At 41.9% G+C, this 24,121-nt stretch overlaps 1 protein-coding gene across 3 annotated transcripts in view; it reads left to right on the plus strand.

The window, feature by feature from the left end:
- Positions 1–24,121, plus strand: part of ARHGEF7 (Rho guanine nucleotide exchange factor 7) — a 146,868-nt gene that overhangs the window by 30,769 nt on the left and 91,978 nt on the right. For all 3 annotated transcript variants that reach the window (XM_090258797.1, XM_090258796.1, XM_090258794.1), the window contains exon 2: positions 3,294–3,380. In XM_090258797.1, coding sequence (XP_090114923.1) covers positions 3,294–3,380 — 87 coding nt within the window. The remainder of the gene's footprint in view (positions 1–3,293; positions 3,381–24,121) is intronic.

The raw sequence follows: 24,121 nt of genomic DNA on the forward strand, positions 1-24,121 counted from the left end.
TGCTATAAAGCTCCCTGATGTAGTGTCCCTTGAAAGCTTTTATTATGCCCCAAGTGGTTAGAAGAAAGATGCAGTATTTAGGGGCATGAAGAGAATCTCTGTGTCAGGGTGGGCACCTTCAAGTTCTTCATTGCAATGAACTGGAGTGTTATTCAAAATTAACAAAACCCTGAAGGCAAAGTTTTTGCCTTGGGAATAGTATTCAGCTTCTGGGATGAAGCAGTTGTAGAACCAATCCCAGAATACTTCAGACTCTATGCCTTTTTTGTTCCTCCTCCAGTGGACTGGCATACGGTTCAGGTTTTTCCCTCTAAATGCTTGTGGGTTTTGTGCTCTCTGTTCCATTAGGGGTTTGCACTTGAAGTCTCTCTGGGCATTGGCACATAATAGCAAGGTTGCATGGTTTTTGCATCATTTAAGCCAGGAGTTTTGGAGGCTATTTGCATTACATAGATTCATTTGCCAACATTCTTGTAAAACAAGCCTATCTCATCAACGTTGATAACTTGCTCTTCCATATATAACCCTATTCATGTATAATGCTTAGCAGATATTTTAAAAATTCTTCTGCAGGCTCCTGATCTGCAGAACCTGCTTTGCCTGCAAATTCAACATTTTTCATGTAGCATCACCTTTTGAAATATGTGAGCCAGCCTGCAGTAGCTGAGAAAGTTTAACATTTTCTTGACCATGGGTAACATGACTGTAATTTTCTTTGGCCTTCAGCCTCACAGTGCTGTCCACTACACTCTTTTTATTGGTCGTCATTTCGTGAATCCACAAACTTAGTTACTTTTCCATTGTTTCCATAGATACATCATGCACTATATATGTTACTTCAGCACAGTGGTTCTCAACCTGTGGGTCGTGACCCCTTTGGGGGTCAAATGACCCTTTCACAGGGGACACCTAAGACCATCGGAAAACACATATATAATTACATATTGTTTTTGTGATTAATCACTATGCTTTAATTATGTTCAATTTTTAACAATGAAAATACATCCTGCATATCAGATATTTACATTATAATTCATAACAGTAGCAAAACTACAGTTATGAAGTAGCAAGAAAAATAATCTTATGATTGGGGGTCACCACAACATGAGGAACTATATTAAAGGGTCGCGGCATTAGGAAGGTTGAGAACCACTACTTTAGCACTTTCCAAGTGGCCTCATGTACCGATTGGCAAATCTCCTCATCCTTTTTCTGGATATAACATATTGTTGACTCATTAACATTGAATTCATAGCCAACAACACTATAACTCAGGCCCGAAGGAAGCTTATCGAACACATGTATTTTCTCTGTAAGGAACGACTTCTTGCACTTAGGATCATTAGACAGTGCTTTAGTACTAGCTTGGGGGCCATTTAAAACAGTGAAATCAACAAAAACACAAAAATGTGAAAAATGAGACACTAGTACACTGAGAAAGGGACATTTGGCTAATATTATGACTAAAACAAGTTGAGGAAGAACATGGCTTTTGTTCAAGTTCAGCTGGGAATGTGTGCATAAGGCAATTCATAAATAACTGAGAAAGTGTCACAAGTACAGATTTTGGGATTACATGTACATTTTATCTAATAGGCGAATTTGCAAATACAGAAGTAATGAATGAGTATTAACTGTATTTATGTGGGCCTCTTGCAAAAACAATGTGATCAGGAACATTTTTAAGCACAAATATATATTACTTCAGAGCACAATTTTGTGGGGGGAAGTTCAAAGGAAATTAAAGGAGAAAGAAATTAATGTGAAATTTCTGACTTTTAAAGAAGAGCATGTTCATAATTTTTCTCTGTAGGTGGGGAGTGGTTATGATATCTATTGTATTGAGAATCTATTGGATATATTAAAAAATGTTTAACAATTTATTTGTAAAATGTCATCAGGATGTGAGAAATGAATACTTTGCAACTATTTAACACGAAGACTTTAGATATTTGGTACATAGATTTTTTAAAGATTCTTTTAGGGAGAGAAGCAAAATGAAGTAGGAAGCCACTTTGGTTTTTTTACTCTATGTACTACAAAAACAGAACAAATCTGTTCAATTTGGGAAATATGTTAGTACTTTCTTCGAAGAATTTTCGAATTTTGCGGGGGAAAGTTTCATTTTCTCCCTCTTCACACCTCCCAACACAATGATTTTCTTTTGATTTGTAAAAGACCTGAGCACTTTGAGATGAAACCATAGTATTCTTGAGAGAGGCCTGATGGAATGTTCTGATTTTCCCCTAGAGGTCAGTACTAAAGGTATTCAGAGTCCTCAGAAATGTTAGAATTCTGGATGGTTTGGTGTAACTGCCAAGACTTATTCTTCATACGCAACTCAGAGCACAACAAAGAGCTCTTCTGATCAGACTTCTCCATTGATCGTTCTATGTAACACGTACTCTTCCTGGTTTCCTTAATGTCTCTAGCCTTGGGATGCTGTCAGTGATTACTTACATGTGTGACGGGTGGCCCTCACAATTTTACCTCGTACCAAGCACCAGGCAGTCTGCAGGAGCCCTCCTTGTTGCTCTTAACCTGTGGCGGAGGCTGTATTCGCCACAACTTCTTCCCAGCCGACTTACTTGCTGACTTGTAACCGGCTATTTTAATCATTCATGAAGCACATGGTCTACATTTGGGAAAAGAAACGTTGCATAGTGATTCCAACATGCATAATTTATGTTGCCTATTATTTAAAATCGTATTAGAATGCTTGCTTCCCTGAGCCCGGGGCAGGGAAGAACTGAAACATCGGGTTCTCTTCAGCCCCGTTGAGGTTTCTCAGGCCACGCAGGCCGAGCTCACTGGGGGCTCCTCTGGACCCGGCGGTCTGTGTCCGAGGGGGCCGCGTTTGTGGTGGAGCACCAGGTGACTGCAGGAGGATGGTGCGCGCAGGGCGGGCCAGGTGGGCCGAGTCGGAGGATGAGGACCCGGCGCCAGGGTAAGAAGACTGCAAGTGGGGCCAGGTGGGCCGCATTTACGAGGTCGAGAGAGAGAGAATCGGAAAAAGTTGCGCGGGAGGTCGTCAGGGGCGCGGTCTGAAGACGTCACTTCCTGCGCTCGTCCGCTTCCTGGTGAGAGAAGCGGGCCCGAGATTGGTGCAGCCGGGAGGAAGGAAAGCGGGTGAGGAGAGGCAGCGGCTGAGCGGCGGAACTGCAGAGCTGCTGGGGGAGCTCCGGGGCGCCGGATTCCCCCGCTGGAGCCTCCCGCCGGGGCTGCTGCGGGTTCGCCTCGGGGCACGTCTGCGGCCTGTCCGCTTTGCTCAGCCTCTGTGCTGTGTGTTGCAGGTCTACCCGGAGCCCCGGAGCGAAAGCGAGTGCCTGAGCAACATCCGCGAGTTTCTGCGAGGCTGCGGGGCCTCCCTGCGCCTGGAGGTGAGCGGGTGCGGCCGCGGGGGTGGCGGAGCAGGGATCGCGGGAGTTGACAGGGGAGAGGCGGCTGGGGTATTGCCCAGGGCAGCGGCGCCCAGAGACTCGGTTCGCGGGCCGCCCCAGGTTGTGAGCGGGGTCCCAGAGTAGGGAGGAGCCGCTGCACGGAACCCCATTCTTTGCCCTTTATACATTGAGAAAAAGTGGTTCCTGTAGCTCGTGGTGCCTGTGATACACATTTTCCACAACGGTTTGTCACCGGTGCGACCTGGTTCCTTGACACCTGCCTCAGCTTTAACTGCGTTTAGTGGTTCTTCTACGACTCGTAACTAAGTCTGGGTCAGCGCGTCAGAATCCCCAGAAGGCAAGCCGCACAGAAATAAAATGGGCCCCAGATCCTCTTCTAGACTCCTTAATGTGTTTTTCTTTCTTCCAGAAATTAGGTGGTTTTTACTCTTAATATTTTATGTTTAGGTTTAATCTATGTCTTGGGGAGCACACTGGGTGGCATGTCTTTATTAACAGGTTCTTAAGGTTTTTGTCACTATACTAACTACAATCTTTCAGGGGAAGCTCTCTGGAAACTTCTCTTTTTCATCTTATTTTAACATGTGATTTGTCTTAATCTTGGGGTAGTGTTTTATATCCAGAAATCTAGCTGTACTTTTACTTCAGAATTACAGGCCGATGTGCCTTTAGTCAGTTCTGTGTTTAAATCTTGCCCTTTCTGCCATTTCTACTTTACCACACTTTTCTTCCTTATCTGAGAAGTGAATGTTACCCTAAGCTCCTAGATAACAGTATATGAAAGCATCTCTGACAGAACCTGGTATATAAGGTTGACCCATGAAGGTTTTCTGTCCCAGAAGGATAGTCTCTCAGCATAGGTTTCTTGGGGAAAAAAGCTGAAAGTCATCCACTCTATGAGGGAAGATTACAAAGAAAGCTTATCTGTTAATGAATTGACACACAGGAATTCATAGAGATGAAAATAATGCTTTTAGGAATGATTGTAAACAGATATTTTATTGTTGGTAGTATTTGATGTCTGCGAGGAAATAATGTACAGAGAACTGAGAATGCTTAGTGGTGATTCCATACCGCGGGGGTGTCTGGGAGGGGAGACATTATTTCAGAAGGGCCTTTTCCTCTGCTCCATGGGCTTGGTGTTTTTATCATTACACTTCCTTGTTGGGCTGTGATACTGTGCTTTGCTTGTAACAATTTTTGCATTTTCTTAACCTTTGTTGTGGGATTTTATTATCCTTTTCAAACTAATGACTCTTGTTTATTTATAGTAGATTACTCAGTTTGCACATTAAAATTATAATCTGACAATTTCAGCGTATGACTTTTAAAGAAAGTTGTGTTAAAAAAATCCTTAGTTTTCCAGAGGTTGCTGTTGAAATGTCATATAGTGACATTTTTGTAAAGAAGAATTGAGTTTATTTAAAGATGTTTTAGAAAAGAGTTTGTTCACTGACATATCCCAAGCATCTAGAATAATGCTTGACACATAGTATATCTTCAGTAATTGATGAACCTGAAGTTTAGTTGATAGCAATTTTTTTAAGTTAAAGTGAAATTATGACTGATTTTGTGCTGTTTTAAGAAATTAAGTGTCTCTTCATTAAACTTAAAATAGAGGTAAATTTTGTTAGCATTCTGTCAAAGTCAGTTGTAAGTTACACTTAAAATTCCTAATTACACTGGAGATAATAAAAAGAAAAATAAAAATCAACACATCAAAAACTTCGTAAATTGTCACTCTGATTTTCATGAAGTTACTCTGAAAAAGGAGTATGCGTGGACCCAATTTGGGCTTCCAGGCTGGTTCTCTTCTGTGGTGTGAAGGGCCAGGCCTGTTCCTGAGAAGATGGCCTTGCACATGGACCACACTGCAGCAGTTTCCCAGTGACTTTAAAGAAAAATATGTAGAAAGGAAGTGAGTTAGGGAAGGACTTTGGCACTTTTGAAATGCATTCTAGGTTTTACACATTTTCATAAAATTTTAAAAGACTGATAAGAAACCTTTTTGAAATTATAAACACAAAACTTAAAACTGATAAGGTTGTATTCTAGATTAGTTTTTGCTTTATAGTTATAAGTGTCAAAGTGATTTTTCCCAGGGATTTGTCTAGACTGACTTCTTTATAACAGACTCTAATTACGTATTTTCTTGTTTGCCATCATTTTAAAATATCCTAAGATTTTGTTTTAAAAGAGGAACTGAACATAATTACTTCTTCTGTTATTTTAATGCATATACATCTTAATTACCTGTAGAAAATCAGGTATTATGCCCCAACTAGTTGTTCTGATCATGAAAGGAGTTTTAATTTTAAAGGAATATTGTACAGTTTGCATTTATTTTTAGAACAGTACCTCATTTGTTTTAGGTGCTAAATAGATAGATAGTAGCTATTATTATAATAGTTATATTTTTGTAGTTTGAACCATATTGCTGTGTATTAAAAATTTTTTAATCCAGTAATCCATATCATTATATAAAATAAAAGAAATAGAGAAATGTAAGAAAAAAATGAAAAATGGTATAATGCTATATCTAGATATAACCAGTATTAAAATTATATATTTTTCAGTCTTTTTTTCCTTTTACACATTATTTAAATATACTTTAAAAATATCTATGACATCATAGTATACGTAATGTTTTGTAACATGCTTTAACTTAATACGGTGGGACTGTTTTCTCATATTAAATATTTGTCTACTTATTTTTAAAGGGTGCCTCATAGTTCCTAGTGGTAATTCCCATTTTTGGATGTAGAGGTTATTTCTAAGTTTTGAACTGTGTGATGGACATTTCTGTACAAAATTCTTCATTGCTGATTATCTTTTAAGGATAAATTCCCTGGTAGGGCACTTGTAAGGCAAAGGTAGGGGCTTTTAAAGGTTTTGAACACCTCACTGCCAAATTATCTCCAGAGACATTTTTATCACTTTGCTCAATAGCAATATGAGTGCATTCCTTTCCAGTGCTGTGACTGCTTGTACTGTTTTATTCTTTTTCGCCTAGGAAAATGGAAACCTCTTTGGATAAACATTTTGGCTTTTCTTGTGTTGTTGACAGTGCCTATATTCCTAGGTACATGTGAACTAAGGCAAATGTGAGGCACTCAACATTTCCTACATTGGACTTTTGAAAGAGGATGTGAAAGAAAAACTGCTAGAATAGGAAATCTAAGTTGAAAACGTCAGACATTTGCAGTTATCTTCCAGCTTTCTCACAAGTAACCTCTAGCTTGGCTCTGGCCAGACGCATTCTGCAGCTGCTCTGTAAGTGGGAACTCTGGCTGGAAGCCCATCTTGAGACTGTTTGCCAAGGTGCTGATTTCCTTTTGTTGTGAGTGATGACATTTTCATTTTCTCAGAGAGTATGGAAAGGTGTTCAGGTGGGCTCTCTAGTATTGTAATCAACTAGGCTGATTTAGTGAGTTAGGGTGAGGTTTTGGGAAGGAAATCGCCTTACATATTCCTAAAACACTCATCTTCCCTGTGTATATTTGAAAGACAAACTTTTATTTATGATACTTCTTTGCCCTAATGCTCAATTCTCTTCTAGATTTTTAGCCAAGGTTCTGATTGAGATGTCATCCAAAAGAGTATTTTAAAATACTAATAAAATAATTAACACATGCTTATGTGGAAACTTAAAACTTGTTGATGCAGGCTTGAGAATTAATTTGAATAAAGATGAAAGTATATCTGTAGTGTTTTCTCTAGGGTTGGGATACCCCACGCAAGTGCTACCTTCATCCTAGACTTAGACAGATAAGCTGTTTACTGCAGCTTTGCATTGAAGGTTTTTGCGGCCACACGGCAGTCTTTCGTAGCTAGTTACCTTCTGTATTATTGACTAGATGGTAAGCTGGAAATGGTAGTAATGAAATAGTATTTATTGACTGACATATTGAATAAACTTTTGAAGTCATTTTATGCCTTTACCAGAACTTGCTGTTTAAAGAAGTTGTGATAAGTTATGTAATTAAAAAAGGGTCATTTGAGAGGTGAAAAGGATATTATCTGAACATTTTGTAGGTACTTAAAAGCAAATAAAGCCAAATTATGCTCAGATATTGTAATACTATTTTAATTTTTCCTGGAAAAAAGTGTCCAGGTTGATTCTGTCATACTGGACAGTGCAGGTCTAGATCATTGAAGAGGCCGCAGAAATACAGTCATCTTTGAAATTAAATGGGAACATTTGTTGAGTACAAATTTGATGTGCCTAGGCATTTCATTTATACTGTTTTGTTTAATCCTCCCAAATACACTGCAAAGAAGATGGCACTTTCCCCATTTTGCTGATGAGGTGATTGAGACTTGAGGTAGTTAAGAGGTCCTAGGTCATAGCCCAGCAAGTGAGAGTCAGGAGTTGAACTCGGATCTAGTGGCTCCACAGACTGGACTCTTTGAAGCATGCTGCCACCTGGAGTGGAGGTAGTCGAACTATTTAGTGATTGTAAGTCAATACTGTTAGCCTGACTCCTAGCAAGGTAAGGTCTCAGGAGAATTCAGCTGGTGGCAGGGCTGGCCTTGTGGCTGTGTGACCTTTGTAGTCAGTTACACATGGCCCTGCACTTGGTTTAATGCTCTGCTGTCCCCATCTCAGATTCTTAAGACTTGCTGAACAAAGAGTTTTGCCTTTTCAGTTTGTGCTGGACCATGTAAATTGTGCAGTTGGTTTAGTCTGGTGGTATTATTCTTAGAGAGGTGTATGATAGATAACAAGAATAGGCATCATTTTCTGGGTGCTTATTATGTCCTGAACTCTGTCCTAAATGTGTATAAAACTCAGTTTTTAAGCAACTCTATTAGGTTATTATCCCCAAACTGTGATTACAAAAGTAAGGCACTGGGAAGTAGAGCACCTGCCCAAGGTCCAGAAGAATATTCCGCTGTCCTTCCTCACTAGAGGACTTCTGAACAGTGAAGACCCTGAGGAGACACAGGAATAGATTAAGTTGGAATTAAGTGTAAATAGGGAAAAGTGAAGGTGGTTCCTATCATCTGTTGTTTTAATAAGGCTAAAGTCCAGACAGGCAGGATAAACCTAATAAACTGTGTTCCTGATCCCAGGCACAAGGAGGTGGAGGAACAAGAATAAGACATGACACTGTATCTCAGTCCACATCCATGCCCACTGTAAGAGTGCTTCTGCTAGGAACCCAAGATAATATCTTTTGTGCACTAAAATTTGCCCCAGCTTCCCAGGCAGTCACCGCTCCACCTGCCTGTCAGTGTAATGACAGGAGGTAATATAGACTCAGGGTTTTGTTTAAGGATCCTTTTGAGAAGGCCTTCCTGTGGTGCTGGGATAATAAGAGGGTTGGAAGTGAGAGCCAGTAAGCATTTCTCAGTGGGATAACTTCAGGGCGAAAGGGTAAGAAGAGGCTCCTAGAAAAACTGGAGGGCACATTCTCCTTACTTTGTATCTAACTCTTCCAGTGCCTCCACGAAGGGCACTTAGCTATTGCTGAGCCTCATGCCAGGTATTTGTAAGGTTTCTGCAAACCCAGGCAGGGGTGTAGTATTCAGTGAAACTTCTGCCTCTTCCACTAGCTAGGTCTTGTTACCTGTTTAGTAACAGGACCTAGCCCATGATTCTAATTTACCTTTTTAGGCCCTTGATGGTAGGACACATACTTCAGGTCTGCCTGCCAGGCCTCCTTGGGTAACCATTGTAAGTTGTTTCGATGCAGCTGGTCAGGCTCACCTAGAGTTGTATAACTCGTATCTTAAACTAGTTATTTAGCAAGTACTGGCGTTACTTAACACATGTAGTAAAATAGTGAGGCTATTTTGCCTCCATGAAAGTACAACCTCTAGGCTAGAGGCATAGGGCTTAGAGGATGCCAAGGGCATATCATTGGGTTGCATTTGAAGATTTTCTTTTGTTCAGATAAGATGTATATGTGGCATACTCCAAGGCTTAGAAGGAAACAGCTCCTGTCTCTTTCCTTCCCCAGAAGCAAACTTTTAACACTTGGGGCTTTCTCTTGGTCTTTAGTGTTGATTCCACCTGCTGTGTAGCTCCTCATGTAGTGCTGCCACCTGTGGGATAGCCCATGTGACCCTCAGCCTGGTGTCCTGCCAGCCTGTCTGTCCCTGATTGCCATCATTTAGAGGGTCATGCCCAGGAGCCTTGCCATAGTGGGTGGGACATTCTAATGACTTGAACTTTGTCCACTCCTACCTGCTCTTCTCCATGCTCTTGGACTTTCTGTTCCAGGCACATCAGACTATTTGAGATGTCCTAGTAGTGTTTTATTTGCTAATTGTTTAATTTTATAAATAGTGGCCTGTGTTCATTGCCAGGCACTGTTTTGGTGGCTTTATGTGTATTAACTTGTTTAAAAGTTGTAATGACTTTCACCTTAGAGGAGAGGTTTAGGGACAGAGCCACAGTTATCAGCTACTGAGTGGTGGGGCCACGTTTAAATGGGCTGTGCCTACATCTACAATGGGGCCTATTCTTGATGCTTGTCCTGTGTCTGTGCCAGGAGCTCCTTGAGGTGGCCATCTGCCTGGTTTTTATTTTTCAAGCAGGCCAACCTCGCTGCTGCTTCCAAGCTCTTACAGACTGTTTTTGCTGTTTGCCTCTGTCAACACAGCATCATTATTGTACCTATCTATGTCTCCTTGCTCTGCTCCCTGAGGGCAGGTTCTGTCTTCAATTACTATGCGTGTTTCTAGTTTCTCTCACTTCATAGGCACCAAGTAGGTATTTGTCGAATTGGTAAAAACCCTGTGGGGCACCCCATCCAGACCATTGGTAAAGGGGCTCAGCATCACTGTAGAGCCCTGTCTGTTCTCTCACAATTTAGCCTTTTCTCCCCAACTCCTACCCCATTCACATTTTTTTCTCATCACTCCTTAAATTTTTGTTTTATTCTTTCAGGGCCTTGCTTCATGAACTGCTTCTAACTAAAATATAACTGAAAAAGTAGCCTTTTTTCCCTTCACTTAATGAAGTAGTTATCTGCTGATCCTATTAAATGAGGGGTCAGCTTGAGAGACTGGGCAGCTAGCCATGCCGTATAGCTGGATGGTAGCTGAGGAGTTGTTATGGGTCCTGGCTCTTTTTGGTGATGGCTTACCTTTCCCAGAGCACAGCGGGAGACAGCCTGGGGACCTGGCAGTTCTGGTTTTAGCATCCTAGAGTTTTAAAATCAGGAAGGACTTGAGCCTGGTTAGAAAACAGTATTTGGCAAATTTCTATTGATCTGGTATGAGAGAAACAAGATGTCCCATAGAGACCAGCAGTGGAATAGAAGCTGTGTAGCCTCTTTCTCTCAGGCCTCCATGGGAAGTGATGTGCTGCAAAATGTCCAGAGCTTTCTCGGATTCCTTACGTAAGGACGGAGTTTCTGTAGTCCCCACTGGGGGTGGGGAGGCATGTGTGCTGAAGAACTCCATGTGTGACTCTAGTATTAACCTTTTGTCTCTGTGCTGGAAGGGGCACAGAATCTTCTCCTGTTACAAACTGGTCATAGCCTGTCATGGTTTTGCGGACAGCTCAGGTAGAGGCATCTGATCAAGGTGAGGCATGTCATGTGTTGCATATGATACATTCTGCATGTGTGCAGAGTGTAAGTAGGGCCATGCTCACTGAGGGTGGGGTGGGGGGTGGCCATGCTAGACTCTACAGCCAGTGGTATGCTTACAGCTGCCACTTTAGACACTGCTGCTGGTCCCTGCTGGCTTTTCTGGGCTGGCTCAGTTGACCACACGGGTGTGTATGAGAATCAATGGGAAGGCCTCTCACTAGTCTCAGATGCATCATCACTGGTCCAGAGAAGGTGAAGGAAGTATGTTTTTTTGTGTATGAAACATGCATCATTTTGAATATTATTTGCATTTTTCATTTTGCAATTGAACAAGGATGTCTGATATTGGCCACTTGGTAAGGGAAATTCTTTATCAATGGTTCATGTCCTTATTTTCCAGTAAGGCCTTGTGAAAAATGAAATAATGTCAGTTATGACTGATGAGTGGAAACAGTATGAATCTGGAACTCATGCATATGTGGTCTTGAGAATGCTGAGGTAGCATGACTGCCTATTTCTCTCTCCATAGGAAATTCTAGTCACTTTGTGTGGTGTTTTGCCTTTTGACCTCATTCCTTCTTTATTTCCTATTTATCACCTTTTTAAAGTGCAGTAAAACATGGGTTTTAAAAAATATATATTTATTTATTTTTAGAGAGAGGGGAAAGGAGGGAGAAAGAGAGGGAGAGAAACATCGATGTGTGAGAGAAACATCGATGGGCTGCCTCTTGCAGGCCACCCCCAACTAGGGACCTGGCCCGCAACCCAGCCATGTGCCCCAACTGGGGATCAAACCAGCTACCCTCTGGTTTGCAGGCCGGCACTCAATCCACTGAGCTACACTAGCCAGGACAAAACAGGCTTCTTTCAATGTCTTTTAGTCATCACTTTTTATTTTCATTTAAAAACAAATCCAGAAAATCCCAGTTGGTCTTATAGGAAGGAAAAATTCTCACCCTTCTTTTTCCTGACAGGTACTTGTCCTGAATTGCCCTGGCTGGTTTAGCTCAGTGGATTGAGCGTCGGCCTGTGAGCTAAGTGTCGCTGGTTCGATCTTCCAGTCAGGGCACATCAGAGAAGGAAAACTCTGACTCCAAAAAACCTCTGCTGCCTTGCGGCATACCTCTTCAGGGGAAAGGCTAAGGGAGTAAACCCCGACAGAAAATCCGGAGCCGGAGTCCCTAAGGCGGTTTGACGTTGTAGTCAACACCGGCAACTCCTGCGGCGCACCTGAACCCAAGCTGTATCGACTCCGTCTTTCCCTTGGACCCTTCAGCTGCGAAGAGAGGGGGGGGTCTGCTGCATGGGCAACAGCAGACCCTCCATATTACCCTGCCCAGGCTCTGTAGCTTCAGCGTCATCGCAAGATGTCGATTCAACACAGGAGGAGACAGATACCATGTCACTCCCGAGTCGGACTGCACAGCCATTCTCGGTGGTGCAGATAGACTCTTAAGAAGCTACACCATCGTCTCTCGAGACGGACGGCTGCCGACGACGACGACTTGTCCTGAAGCAGTCTGTGTCCCTAAAAAATTCCTTTCAGTCCTAGGAACCAGTGAGGACAGGTTCCTGTGAATTCATATTTAGATGTGAAGCCTGCATTTATTATGTTTTAAAAAATAATTTTCCACCCAGAATATTTATATTAGTCTATATTAGTGTTTTCTTTGCTAGCTTAGAGTACTGATTGCTCTTTGAGTTGAGAAGTGATAGGATATTACTTCTGTGATTGCTGATACTTTCTATTTCGATGCTAAAGGAGTGTGTACTCTTGCTCTTCAGGGAAGACTTAGAGGTTAGAATGGGTAGTGTCCTCTTGAGTTGCAGAGTGTGGAGATTCTACAATAAAATACTGATTCCAGGGTCCCCTTGGATAATTTCTGATTTAATCAGTTTGGTGTTTTAAGCTGAGCCAGCTGGGTCATTAAAATTAAGGTGTGGTGAAGTCAGGAGAGATCTGGCTGGGAGAGGGAACCTCATCATTTTCCCATGCTTGAAGAGCCAAGAATCCTGCCCAGCTTAGGCAAGGCAGAGAGGAAAATATACTTTTCTCCAGCTTCTCATTGCAAAACCAGGCCAGCCCAGCTGTGGTGGGAATTTGAGAGAAATCCATATGGCACCAATTCAGATCTTGAAGAAATGATATTGAGACTATCAGAACTGTTTATCTGAATTCTTGTTTATAGGAAAGGTCATGAATGATGAGTGAAATGTTTTTATTTTCTTCTTAAAAGAGAGGCTGGGGTGGTGAGGGGATGCTAGAGAGAGCCTCATAATATGTCCTTCCCCTTTTTCTTATTTTGACTATTTAAACTAACAGAAAGGTTGGAAGACTAGTGTAAACATCCTTTGCCTTTAGATCCCTGTATAGACACGTTTGCCCCTTTATTCTCTGAGTTTTTGACACTTTGTATTTTGTTAACCATTTAAACCATGTGGTAGACCTCATGATGCTTGCCTTTGAATAGTCAGCATGTTTATTTTTAAAATGAGAACATTCTTCTACATAATCAAGGTACTGTTGGCACACCCAAGACCTTTTCCATTTGTTTTAGCAATACTATGTCATGTATAGTCTGTATTCACACTTGCCCAGTGGTCTCCAAGTGACCATTGCAGCTTTTTCTTTCTTTCTTTCTTATTTTTTTTTTTAACATAGGCTCCAAACAAGGGTCATGCATAGCATTTGGTTTGTCATGTCTTGTTAGCCTCTTTCATTTCCAGAAGAGTTTCTCTTCCTTTATCATTTATGACTGATGGTTTTGAAGAATATAGGGGTTGTTATGTAGAGTGTCCCACAGTCTAGACAGGATCTGATTTAGGTTAAACATTTTAGGCAAGAATTGTACACAGGTGATAGATATTCTGTATTCCCATGGGTCATATCAGAATGAGCTTACTGTCAACACACTCTATACTAAGTGCCAAAGCTAAGTGCCCTCAGTTAGCTAAGGTGATACTCACCAGATCTCTCAGTTGGAAGGATGCCCTTTTCCTTTGTACTTAGTATGTATTCTGTGGGGATGCCCCCCAAAACCTTTCACCTGATGCTCCTAGAATTCCCTGATCATCCTTCCTGAATTAGTTACTCATGGTGTTAGCCAGATGGTACGAGGCTGCCTTTGGTACCTCAGGTTCTGTTTAGGAAAGGACACTTTTGAGGGTGGTGGTGGGCATCTAAACTAGAAAGTTGTGTTTGTTTTGGCATGTGGAAGAGAAGACATTACCTCTTCTTTCAAGAATCTGAACATTATGTTTTGTAAATTTAGTCATCTGCTTCTGAGTTCTGTATTGCCTTTGTACAAACTTTTTATCATCAAACAAACCGATCAGTCTCTGACTCATACTGAAGCCATGAGCTCAGTTTTATCCATGTGGACTTCAGATGTGAATAGTCTAAAAGTTAATTGAAGAGGAAGGAACAAACAGGACAATTTCATTGTACGAATGAAAAGAAATGATAGAAATGCAGAAGAGGTAGAAATGTAATAGTAAGTTTAAAAACTTCATACCAGCAGCTTACTAGTAATATTGAATGCTTGCTGAGTGGCTCCTAAGTACCAGAACAGCCACAGGGCAATGCTGTAAGGTAGATGCTGTTAGCCTTGGTAGACTGAGGAGAAACTGAGATCTACAGAGGTTGAGAAATATACCTAATATATGACATTTACTAAGTGGTGGAGCTGGTATTTGGATCAGGTTTATGGAGATTCCAGAACTTCTAAAGTTAGAGTTGAAGATCAGCTGAAACAAGGGGATGGTGGCAGTACATTGGTGGAAGCTCTGTAAACAGGAAGAGGACTGAGGGAAGATTATGGACCCTTGGACAGTTGGTCTTTTCAGAGAACCAAGCAAATGTAGTGTCCATAATGTTCATGTATTTTTGAATTCTTAATACATGTGTTAACTAATCTCCATCATGCAACTGAGATGGAATTAACTTAAGATTTAGGATCTTTAATTGCAAATTTGTTAGTTTTCTATATATTCCCCCATTGTTTTGGGTGTGGTGAATAACTCAGTGAAAGCCATTCAGTATAGGGAAGGATTTATAACCTGGAGAATAAAGAAATTAGAGCCAATGGATCATTAGCAACTTTATTAAAAGCTTGAGTAAATTCTGTCCTTGTTGCAATTGCTAGTTGTTTATCTGTTAGTGGTGAATTTATTCAAAATTGTACAACAACTTGGAATATTGTGTGTCCTGGTTATAATGTAAAATGCATTTTTTTTCACACTCTTCATTCTAAAATGCATTTTTAAAAAATTATGTGTCATGGTCAGGAGTTTCAAGAATATTAATTAAATGAAGACGTTTGAAGAATCAGAACAAGGCAGCTTAGGGGATTGGAAGTTTGCATAATAAGAAGTTTCATGTTGTCTCAATTTCAAATTTGAGATCCCTTTGCCAAGACAAGACCTGGAAACTTACCTCCTTCCTAGTTTTCAGCAACTTGATGGAATTTTAATTTAGAACTGGCCCATGGAAGAGGAGAAGGTAATTTCATATATGACTGGGAGTGTTCTTAGGAAGATTGCTACATCATTCACGTAGGATGAGAACATGGTATTCTTTTTGACTAGAGCATTTATTGTGTTCTAAATGTGTTCTGAAAAATGTGATCCTGAAGAACAAGTTTGTATTTCATTCTACTGGAGACTAGGGATGTGTTTCTTGGGGTGATGTTAGTCAGTCTGCATACAATTTATGAGGATGTTCCTTGTGCCTGTGCCATGCCCTGTCCTGAGGGAATGCACAGATGCACAACATGTCTCTACTGGAAGCATTGGAGAGCATTGTGTAGCGAATAAAATGAATACACATAACTGGGATACAGCAGCTCCTGTAAGCCCTACAAGAGGGACAGTTACATAGAGTTGGGATTTAGAGAGAGAAAGAGGCCTTTCAGATGGCTAGGCTTGAAAAAGATGGGTGGACAAAGCACCTGGGGGTAGGGGCAAAGCCTGTCACTGCTTCCTTGTTGACCTTCAGGCTTCTCAAGTTGATTTGTTGAGTTGAACCAAGAAAGTGTCTGGGATTTGATGAATTATCCTAAATAGGAATTGGTAAGGAATCTGAATTGTGGCATTCTGGGGCCTTACTGCTTGGGGTATGTGATAACCTATTACTTTGGGGGAAAGTTTTATTGTGTTGGAGATTATACTAGGCACAGAAGGAGAACGCTCAGCCTAAACAGGTGCTAAACGTTTTAGAAAGTGTGTGTGTGTATGTATACATACATACATACATATATACATACATAGATGTGTATTATATGTATATATATTTATGCTAACAGAGATTGTGCTAGCGCTAGGGACTCAACTATAGCAGAACGAAGACCAGCAAGTGGTAAAGAGGTCTGGGGATGCAGCATGCTAGCAATCACACTGTGTCATTGTGCTCATGCTAGCAAGCTTTATTAAGTGATACTTGTTTTGAAATAAGTACACAATGTACATATACTGGAAACTAGAGATTACATAGGTAAGGGCAGGCAAAGAGAGAGCATTTTTTTTGACATTTAGAAGTATTGGGTCCTAACTTTTTTAAAAAACAAAGATGTCTGAATGAAAATATTTGGTCTTAAGCTTACATACTTTTTTTCTGTAAAGTGTCTGAACATCTGGATGTTTTGATGGCATCTGTCCTCTAGCCTCAAGTCAAGCACTATCTACTGTTCTGTTTTTTCTGACCACTCAAACTTCCTTTGAACTTTTCATGTCACATTGTGAAATGTTGTATTTGTATAGCATTGAATAGTTTATAAAGTACGTGTACTTTCTCATGTTATCATTGTAATAGCTAATAGTTACAAGGCCCTCTAAAATCCTCTTCTAATTCATTTCCTGTGTGTCCCCCTGTGGCTTCCTTCATTTCGATCTCCATGAAAGGGAAGGATTTAGTATACTTGCCCTGCCTCCCACCTCCCACCCAACCTCTCTGTATACCAATTTTTACTAATTGCACTGTTTGGTGATTCTTAATTTTTCAGTAATACTATACCAGAAACCTGTATTTCTTGATTTATCATCTTCAACTTTACTCCTATATGAAAGATGAGGAACTCTATGGGGCATGGTGGGCAGGCTGGAGAGAGGGGCATTTTGTCAAGGTGGGGTAAGGTGGGCCACATTTCCCCTGGTGTTATTGTCTAGAAGTTTCTTGTCTGTTGGGCTGCCTTTTTCCTGGTGCTCTGGCCAGAAGGACTGGCTTTTCTCCAGGCTGTTTTTATCTGCACCCTTTTATGTGTCTTGGCTAAAGTATTCTCTAGTGCCTAGTCTGTGGCATTTGAAGCAAAAAGAAAATCTAGAGAACCCACTGCCATGTTGTGTCTCGGTCCTGAAGCCCTTAGCCAGTCTGCCTCTCCTCTCCATACCTGTTGGAGAAATAAGATTGGCATGAAGTCTCCAGCATGGCACCCTGGGGCCTGTTTTTGGTGCTCTGTCCCTCCTTTTTGCTGCTTCAGCCTCTCAGGTGATTTCTGTTTGTGACCAAGACCTTTAAACTTGAAATGCTGTAGTTGCTCAGTTGTCTTTCCTCTTCTCAGGACTTTGTCCTCTCCCCTCCCCTAGCCCTTCTTGGAAAATGTACCTAAACTATTTGGCTGGTATTTCTGTTTTGTAGGTGGTCCCTGCCCCTGTGTTTTGGGTGTTGATACAGTAGAATCCATATAAAAAAAGAACATGACTTAATTCTCATTTTAAACGGAAAGAAATTGTTTGGGGGCATGTTGGGTGCAAGTGCTGTATGTATTGATAGAATTGTCATCAAACTCTATAATTTTATGCCTGAGGTGTGGAAGTAGGTGGAATTAAGTACAAAATCTACAGAAGCCAAGAAGAAAATTCATTGCTGGATCTCTGTTTTTCATATATTCCAACAGTAGAGGAACCATTTGCATTAAACTTAAATAGCACAACTTATTTAAGATTCACTTTTACTCATCTTGTTCTAAAATCTCAAATTCCATTTGACAATGTGATAGGACAAAATTTTATTTTTAAACTTCATGAACCATACTCCAGAACTGTGCCAAAAGTAACAATTTCTTGTGTCAAGAATAGCTTCCTCATAAACTCACTGTAAGAGCTGACCTGGTTCATTTTCATTTGGAATATTAGCTGCATGATTGAGAAAGCACTTAGTTGGCCTTATGTTGTAGGTGTCTTTCCATTAGTACAGAGATGGTGGAAGGAAGACTTTCTCTCTCCACATTCCTTGTATTTTCTTTTTTAGTATACCTATAGGTGTTATCAGCTAGGGACATCATTTATATGGGGGTCATGTAATTTGCTTTCATATCAGTATGGCCAGGTAGGTCAGGATCTGTTTTCAGGCCAGGTTGCTGTGGTAATTGATGAGACTCGATGAGTAGGGTGTGTGAGAAAGCAGTTGTGATGGTGCTCATTATTGTAGTGCATTGACCCCATTAGTCTACATCTGGTTAGGTGTAGTGTTGTAGGGGCCGCCTTACTCTGCAGTGTGAGCCATGCATGAGTGCAGGTTTGCCAGGAGGCTGTGCACGTTACTGACTTGCACAGCTTTACTTGATGCTCTGCCTCAGTGGCTGTGCAGTGGAGTCAGGCAGGCACAGCCAGAGCTGCTGAGGTGGTGGACTTGCTGGCTGTGTGGGGCTGTTGGCAGTGGACCAGGAAGAACACTCCTGAAATTGTGGCCCACACCAAGGAAAGCAGAGTAAAGAGATAGCTTTAAGCTTTCCTTTTTTGTACTGTGGCTCTTGCCATCTTGTCAGTTATGTGAACTGGTAATTTTTTGTTTGTTTAAACCAGTTTGAGTTGGGTTTCACTTGCTTGCAGTTGAAAGATTCCTGGCTAACAAGATATTCATATATGATGTCTAACACAATCTATTTTGTGATATAAAGTTTGTCCTTTATGGAAATGGTACTTTTAATTTCTAATACCATCTGTGACTTTGGAAGCCAAAGTGAGGCAAACTCAGTGATAGTGGGAAGCCTTTTAGGTCTCATTAAGATTCAGGTGAAGCCAAGGTGTGGCAAATTCAGCGATTCAGGTGTCTTCGGTTACCTTGGGGAAGCCTGTTCCACTTCTTTGTCAGGTGTATCAGCACTCTACAGAATGGACTTGATATCTGATTTATCTAATTAGAAGGTGTGCTAACTCAATTGAAAGAGAAAAGTATGGCACATGAGGTAGGACTCCCATAGTGGGTGGGCATACTGGTGGTTTTTAAGCACTGTCCTCACATTTTTGGATACTTCTCCCTCCTAGAGGCAGGGCCTTGGCCCCCTTCCCTGGGCTGCACTGATGACTTCTTTCTCACAAACAATATGATGTGCTAGTCATTTAGAGGAAAAGAACAGGGAGGTTGGCAGAAACACTCAGAGGCTCCTAAAGCTTTTGCATGGAGCCTGTGTGCATCATCCTGCTCAGAGCTGGTGCATGGCTTGTGCGCTCACATCTCCTTGGCTGGAGCCCATGGGAAGGTATGGCAGTTGGTTAATATGCACAGCTCTCTTCCAGGGAGGTGTGTCAATGGAAGAAAGTAGTGACACAGTGAGTTGCAGTGACACTGTGAGCTGCAGTACTTTGAGTTAAAGAGACAAAGGAAGCTGAAAATATGCTGATGAATGTGAACATTCTAGATTGGATCAGTATCAGCTCTTAAAATGTGTGCCTTTTGTTTAAAAAAAATTTTTTTTATTAAATATGCTTTACTGATTATGCTGTTACAGTTGTCCCAATTTCTTTTCCCTTTGTTCCCCTCCACCCAGTGACCGCCCCTCCCTTCATTTGGCCCCCCCTTAGTCCATACCCATTGGTCGTGCATATAGTTCTTCTCAACCTCTTCCTATCTACTTACTCCCTCCTACTATGCTTCTTAATTCCTGTACCAGCTCCCTCCCTTTCACCGCTTCCCCCTCCCTGTTGACCTTCCCCCCAAATGTTCTCCATACCTATAATTCTTACCCCACTCTTGTTGCCTACTTAGTTTGCCTTTGTTTTGATTCCCTAGCTTCTATTTTTGGTTGTTGTGATACAGTTTTCATTTTAATGTTTATAGTTTTGATCCTCTTTCTCCTAAACAAGTCCCTTTAACATTTCATATGACAGTGGTTTGGATCTGATGAACTCCTTGAGTTTTACTTTGTCCTGGAAGCACTTTCTCTGCCCTTCTATTCTGAATGACAGCTTCACTGGAGGGAGTAATTGTGGTTGTAAGTTTTTGCTTTTAATTACTTTGAATATTTCTTACCAGTCCCTTCTTGCCTGCAGTTTCTTTTGAGAAATCAGCTGATAGTCTTATTGGGACCCCTTTATATGTAATTCTCTTCTTCTCTCTTGCTGCTTTTAAGATTCTCTCTTTATCCTTAATTTTTGACATTTTGATTATAGTGTGTCTTGGTGTGGTTCTCCCTGGGTCCAGGTTTTTTGGAACTCTCTGTGCTTCCTGGACCTGTAAGTCTATATCCTTCCCCAAGTTAGGGAAGTTCTGCTTCATTATTTTTTCACATAATTTTTCAATTTCTAGTTCTTCTTCTTCACCTTCTGGCAACCCTGTGATTCGGATGTTGGCCCGCTTATAGCTGTCCCATAGGTTTCTGAGCCTCTCCTCATTTTCCCCACTTTTCATTTCCTCTTTCTCCACCAGTTGACTATTACTTCCCTATGTTCGTATTGGTTGATTTGATACCTGGTTTTCTTTTCCTCACCACTAGTTTCGTATGTGTTTTCACTCGTTTCAGCAAGACTAGCCTTCATTCCTTCCCCATCTTGTTTAAGATCTGCTGTTAGGTCTGTAAGCATTCTTATAACCAAAGCTCTGAACTGTGCCTCAGAAAGATTCCCTATCTGCTGACCTGTTAGATTAGATATTTGCTGTCTGGTTAGCTGCGTGATTAGGATCTTTATCATGATCTGTGCCATTTTGATAGTTTGGTGTTTACCTTTGCTTCCTGAGCAGGGTTGTCACACCTCCTGCGCTATAGGGGGCGGAGCCCTGTGAACTTGTCACTACCGGGCGACCCTTCTCACCACACTGTGGTGTTTTGTGTGGGGGCAGGGGTCCAAGATGGATTCCTGCTGTTCACTCTCTGCTGAAAGACTGGGAGCCTCCTCCTTCGTCCCCATGCCCTCCGGGCCTCACAGCCCAAGGCAATGGGGTCTGCCTTCCCCAGCGTGGGAATTGTGAGCTGACGGATTTAGTCTGCAGCCGGGGGTGCTCCCCAGGCGCTTCTCGCCGTCTCCGCAGCTGCCGCCACTAGCACAGCTTGATCTCTCCACCCCGGCTTTGCTCCTCCTACCCGTCTGGATGAGCACCACTTCTTTATAACTTCATATGTTGGACTTCCATGTAGCTTTATTTTCTGAAACTTCTGGTTGTCTCTGGTTTTGAGGTAGTTGTATTCCTTCTTAGTTGTGGAGGGAGACAGAGCATGTCAGTCTAGGTCTCCATCTTGACCAGAAGTCTAACTTGTGCCTTTGAAACCTCTCTTTTTCAACAAATCTCTACTAAAACAAAGCTATCTTCTACCTGGCTAGAGGTTTATGCATGTGAGAATTCTCCCAAATGCACACGGGGTCACACTGATAGCATCGCCTTGCATGCTGTGGATAGTGGATTAATGTGTGTGACACAGCCTCATTTTCCTTATGCATAGGTGAGCCGTCCTTACTTTAGGTGTTAGTTTAGGAACCAAACTTGATATTATAATGGGACCATATAAATAAATAATATGCCAAAATAGGATATTTGTAGAGGACTAGCAAAAGTTAAGGCCAAACCAGATTGTCAGGTCTTTGATGGTCAGTTTTAGCCATTTCAGTGGTGTGTCACTGGCAATATTTTATGGTGGGTTAGTGGTAAGGGTGGTAGGTGCTCCAAGGAGCCAGTTACTCTGGGCCGTTGCTGGACAGATTAGGGAGGAACACTGGGCAGTGTTGAAAGCTTCTCAGAGCAGATGGTATCCTTCTGATACAGATGGTGTGGCTTCTCTCTCTGCCTTTTGACTATAGCTGAGTGTCTGCACATCTGCTAAGACCACACATGGTTGTCAACTGCTTTTAAAAGCCCTTTCTGAAGTCCATGGCAGGTGCTTTCTTTCCTCCCCGAGTTGTAGCATCCAGCACAGTGCCAGTGAACTGGGGCTCTCTGCAGCCCCCGTCTCTTATGAGGCAGACCACAGCTTAGGTAAGCACCCCTCTTGCGTGCTGGGTGGGAAGGGGGTCCTGTCAGGCATTCAGAAGTGTCCTCTCACTAACACGAACCTGGTGGCCTCCTTGTCTCTCCAGGCCTAGCAGCAGTTTCTTTTGTCCCTCTCCCAGTTAGAGGCTGGAGCCTTTTTTTCTCTGGAACCTAATCATAGGGGATGCAGCTCTAGAAAAGAAGAATATCTTTTGTGGAGCTGTAACTCATTTTCCCTGTCCCACCCCCTCCCCTTCAGCCTTTACAGAAGCATGTCAGGAAGGCCATCTTCTGAATTTCCCACACCTTACATTTTCGCTTCTGCTAGGCCTCTAGACCCTCGTTCTCCCTTGCTCAAAGTCTGCAATAATTCTTTAAAAATTACACTGTGTAAGAAGTGCCTTGCAAAGGTCAGCCAGTTGAGCTTCTCCCTTCCTGGGTGAGGACAATGGTGCCCAGGGCATGCAGTAACCTCTCCACAGTGGCCAGTGCTGAGAGGGAAGTTGGCTTTCGGAAGACTTGTGCTTACTTGTCATTCCTCCCTGCTCTTCTTTTGGGCTTGGATTGGGAAATCATAGACTTCTGGAGGCCATAAAGCCTAGTTTGTCTGGGTTGGCCCTGGTTTATGCCAGCTGTCTTGGACTGTTTTCTGCTAGAGCTCTCTTTCTCTCAAAGTGACTGGCTGGTGAGTCCAGTGTGTCCTGCAGTGACCACTATGTCCAGTTGGCTCATTGTCCTTCTAGTCTCAGTTTTTTGTCTTTCTGCACTGTTCCTGTGTTCATGTAAGAGTGGAAAATTGTAATGATGGGAAAGTATAACGCATCCCACTGTTCTTTTACATTCTTTCTGACAAATATGTAGCTTGTAGATGAACAGCATGTTTGTGTAAGAAGCCTAGGAACTAATTTCGAAAGATACAGACTCCGACCCTCAGGCATCCCAACTCCCTGAGATTTGCTGATCTTCAACCGTGGAGCCAGGGTAATGTGAATCAAGGATGACATGATCCAGGATGATGCACCTGGACCATCACTCACCTTATCGGAATGGACTGTGCTCGTCTGCACGTAGAGAACTTTTCAGCCCCCTCCTTCTCCCTTCTTACAAAAACCTCTCCCTGCACTGAGAGGTGGAGATGGGCTTTGTGACATGAGTCCCCCATCCTCTAGGTGGCCAGCACCTGAAAACAAACCACTTTCCTTTACATCAGCACCTCCCTCTTAAGTATTGGCTTTTGTAGCGGCAGGCAGCTGGGTCTGCTTTTGGTTCCTTACATTCAGAGCCCTCTTGTGGTCCTTTTCATTTTCCTCCAAGTTTCTCTTCAAATTGTGCCTTGTTTTTGTAAAATGATATCCAGGACTAGCTGGTGTTGGGAAAAAAGAGCCTGGAGTCTTCATTATTAGGTTTGGGATCGGCTGGGTTAGTGATGTGCTCTTTTTTTTGTTTATGTAGATAATTGTAACCCTCTGGATTATATGGTTCTGGATTTTTCTCCAATAGAGGAATAGGATGTAAATGCTTGTGAGAGACACTGGAGGAAAAAGTAGAGGCCATGGCTAAGAGCTTCTCTTGTCTTTTTGTCTTGAAGATATTTTTTGGCCACTAAGTTGAGTCTTGCAGGCAGGGAACTGCAGTAACTCACTGTGCTTCCTGCCTGCATGGGAAAGTTAGCCAAGCCTCTCGAGACCAAAAAAAAAAAAAAGTGTTCTCATACTTTTAGAAGATTATAGCGGTACCCTGCTTTGATTGATTCAAGGAGAATGATATATTCTTGGCTAGAATCTTTTTGGTATTTGGTACTTTTCCCTGATAAAAGGTAGTTGTTAGTTTTGGGGTGATTCTGCTGCATCTGTACTTGCATGTTTCTTTTAACATATTTCTGCCTGTAATTGTATTTGTGGAATACACTTTCATCAACCTGGATTTTAGAACTTTTCCCTTTAAAATAGTTCATTTCCTGCTTTTTTTGATTGGTAACGAAAGGCACAACCTTTGCCTGG

The sequence above is a fragment of the Furipterus horrens genome, unplaced genomic scaffold, assembly GCF_987537825.1.
Source record: "Furipterus horrens unplaced genomic scaffold, mFurHor1.1.pri manual_scaffold_12, whole genome shotgun sequence".
Taxonomy (NCBI): domain Eukaryota; kingdom Metazoa; phylum Chordata; class Mammalia; order Chiroptera; family Furipteridae; genus Furipterus; species Furipterus horrens.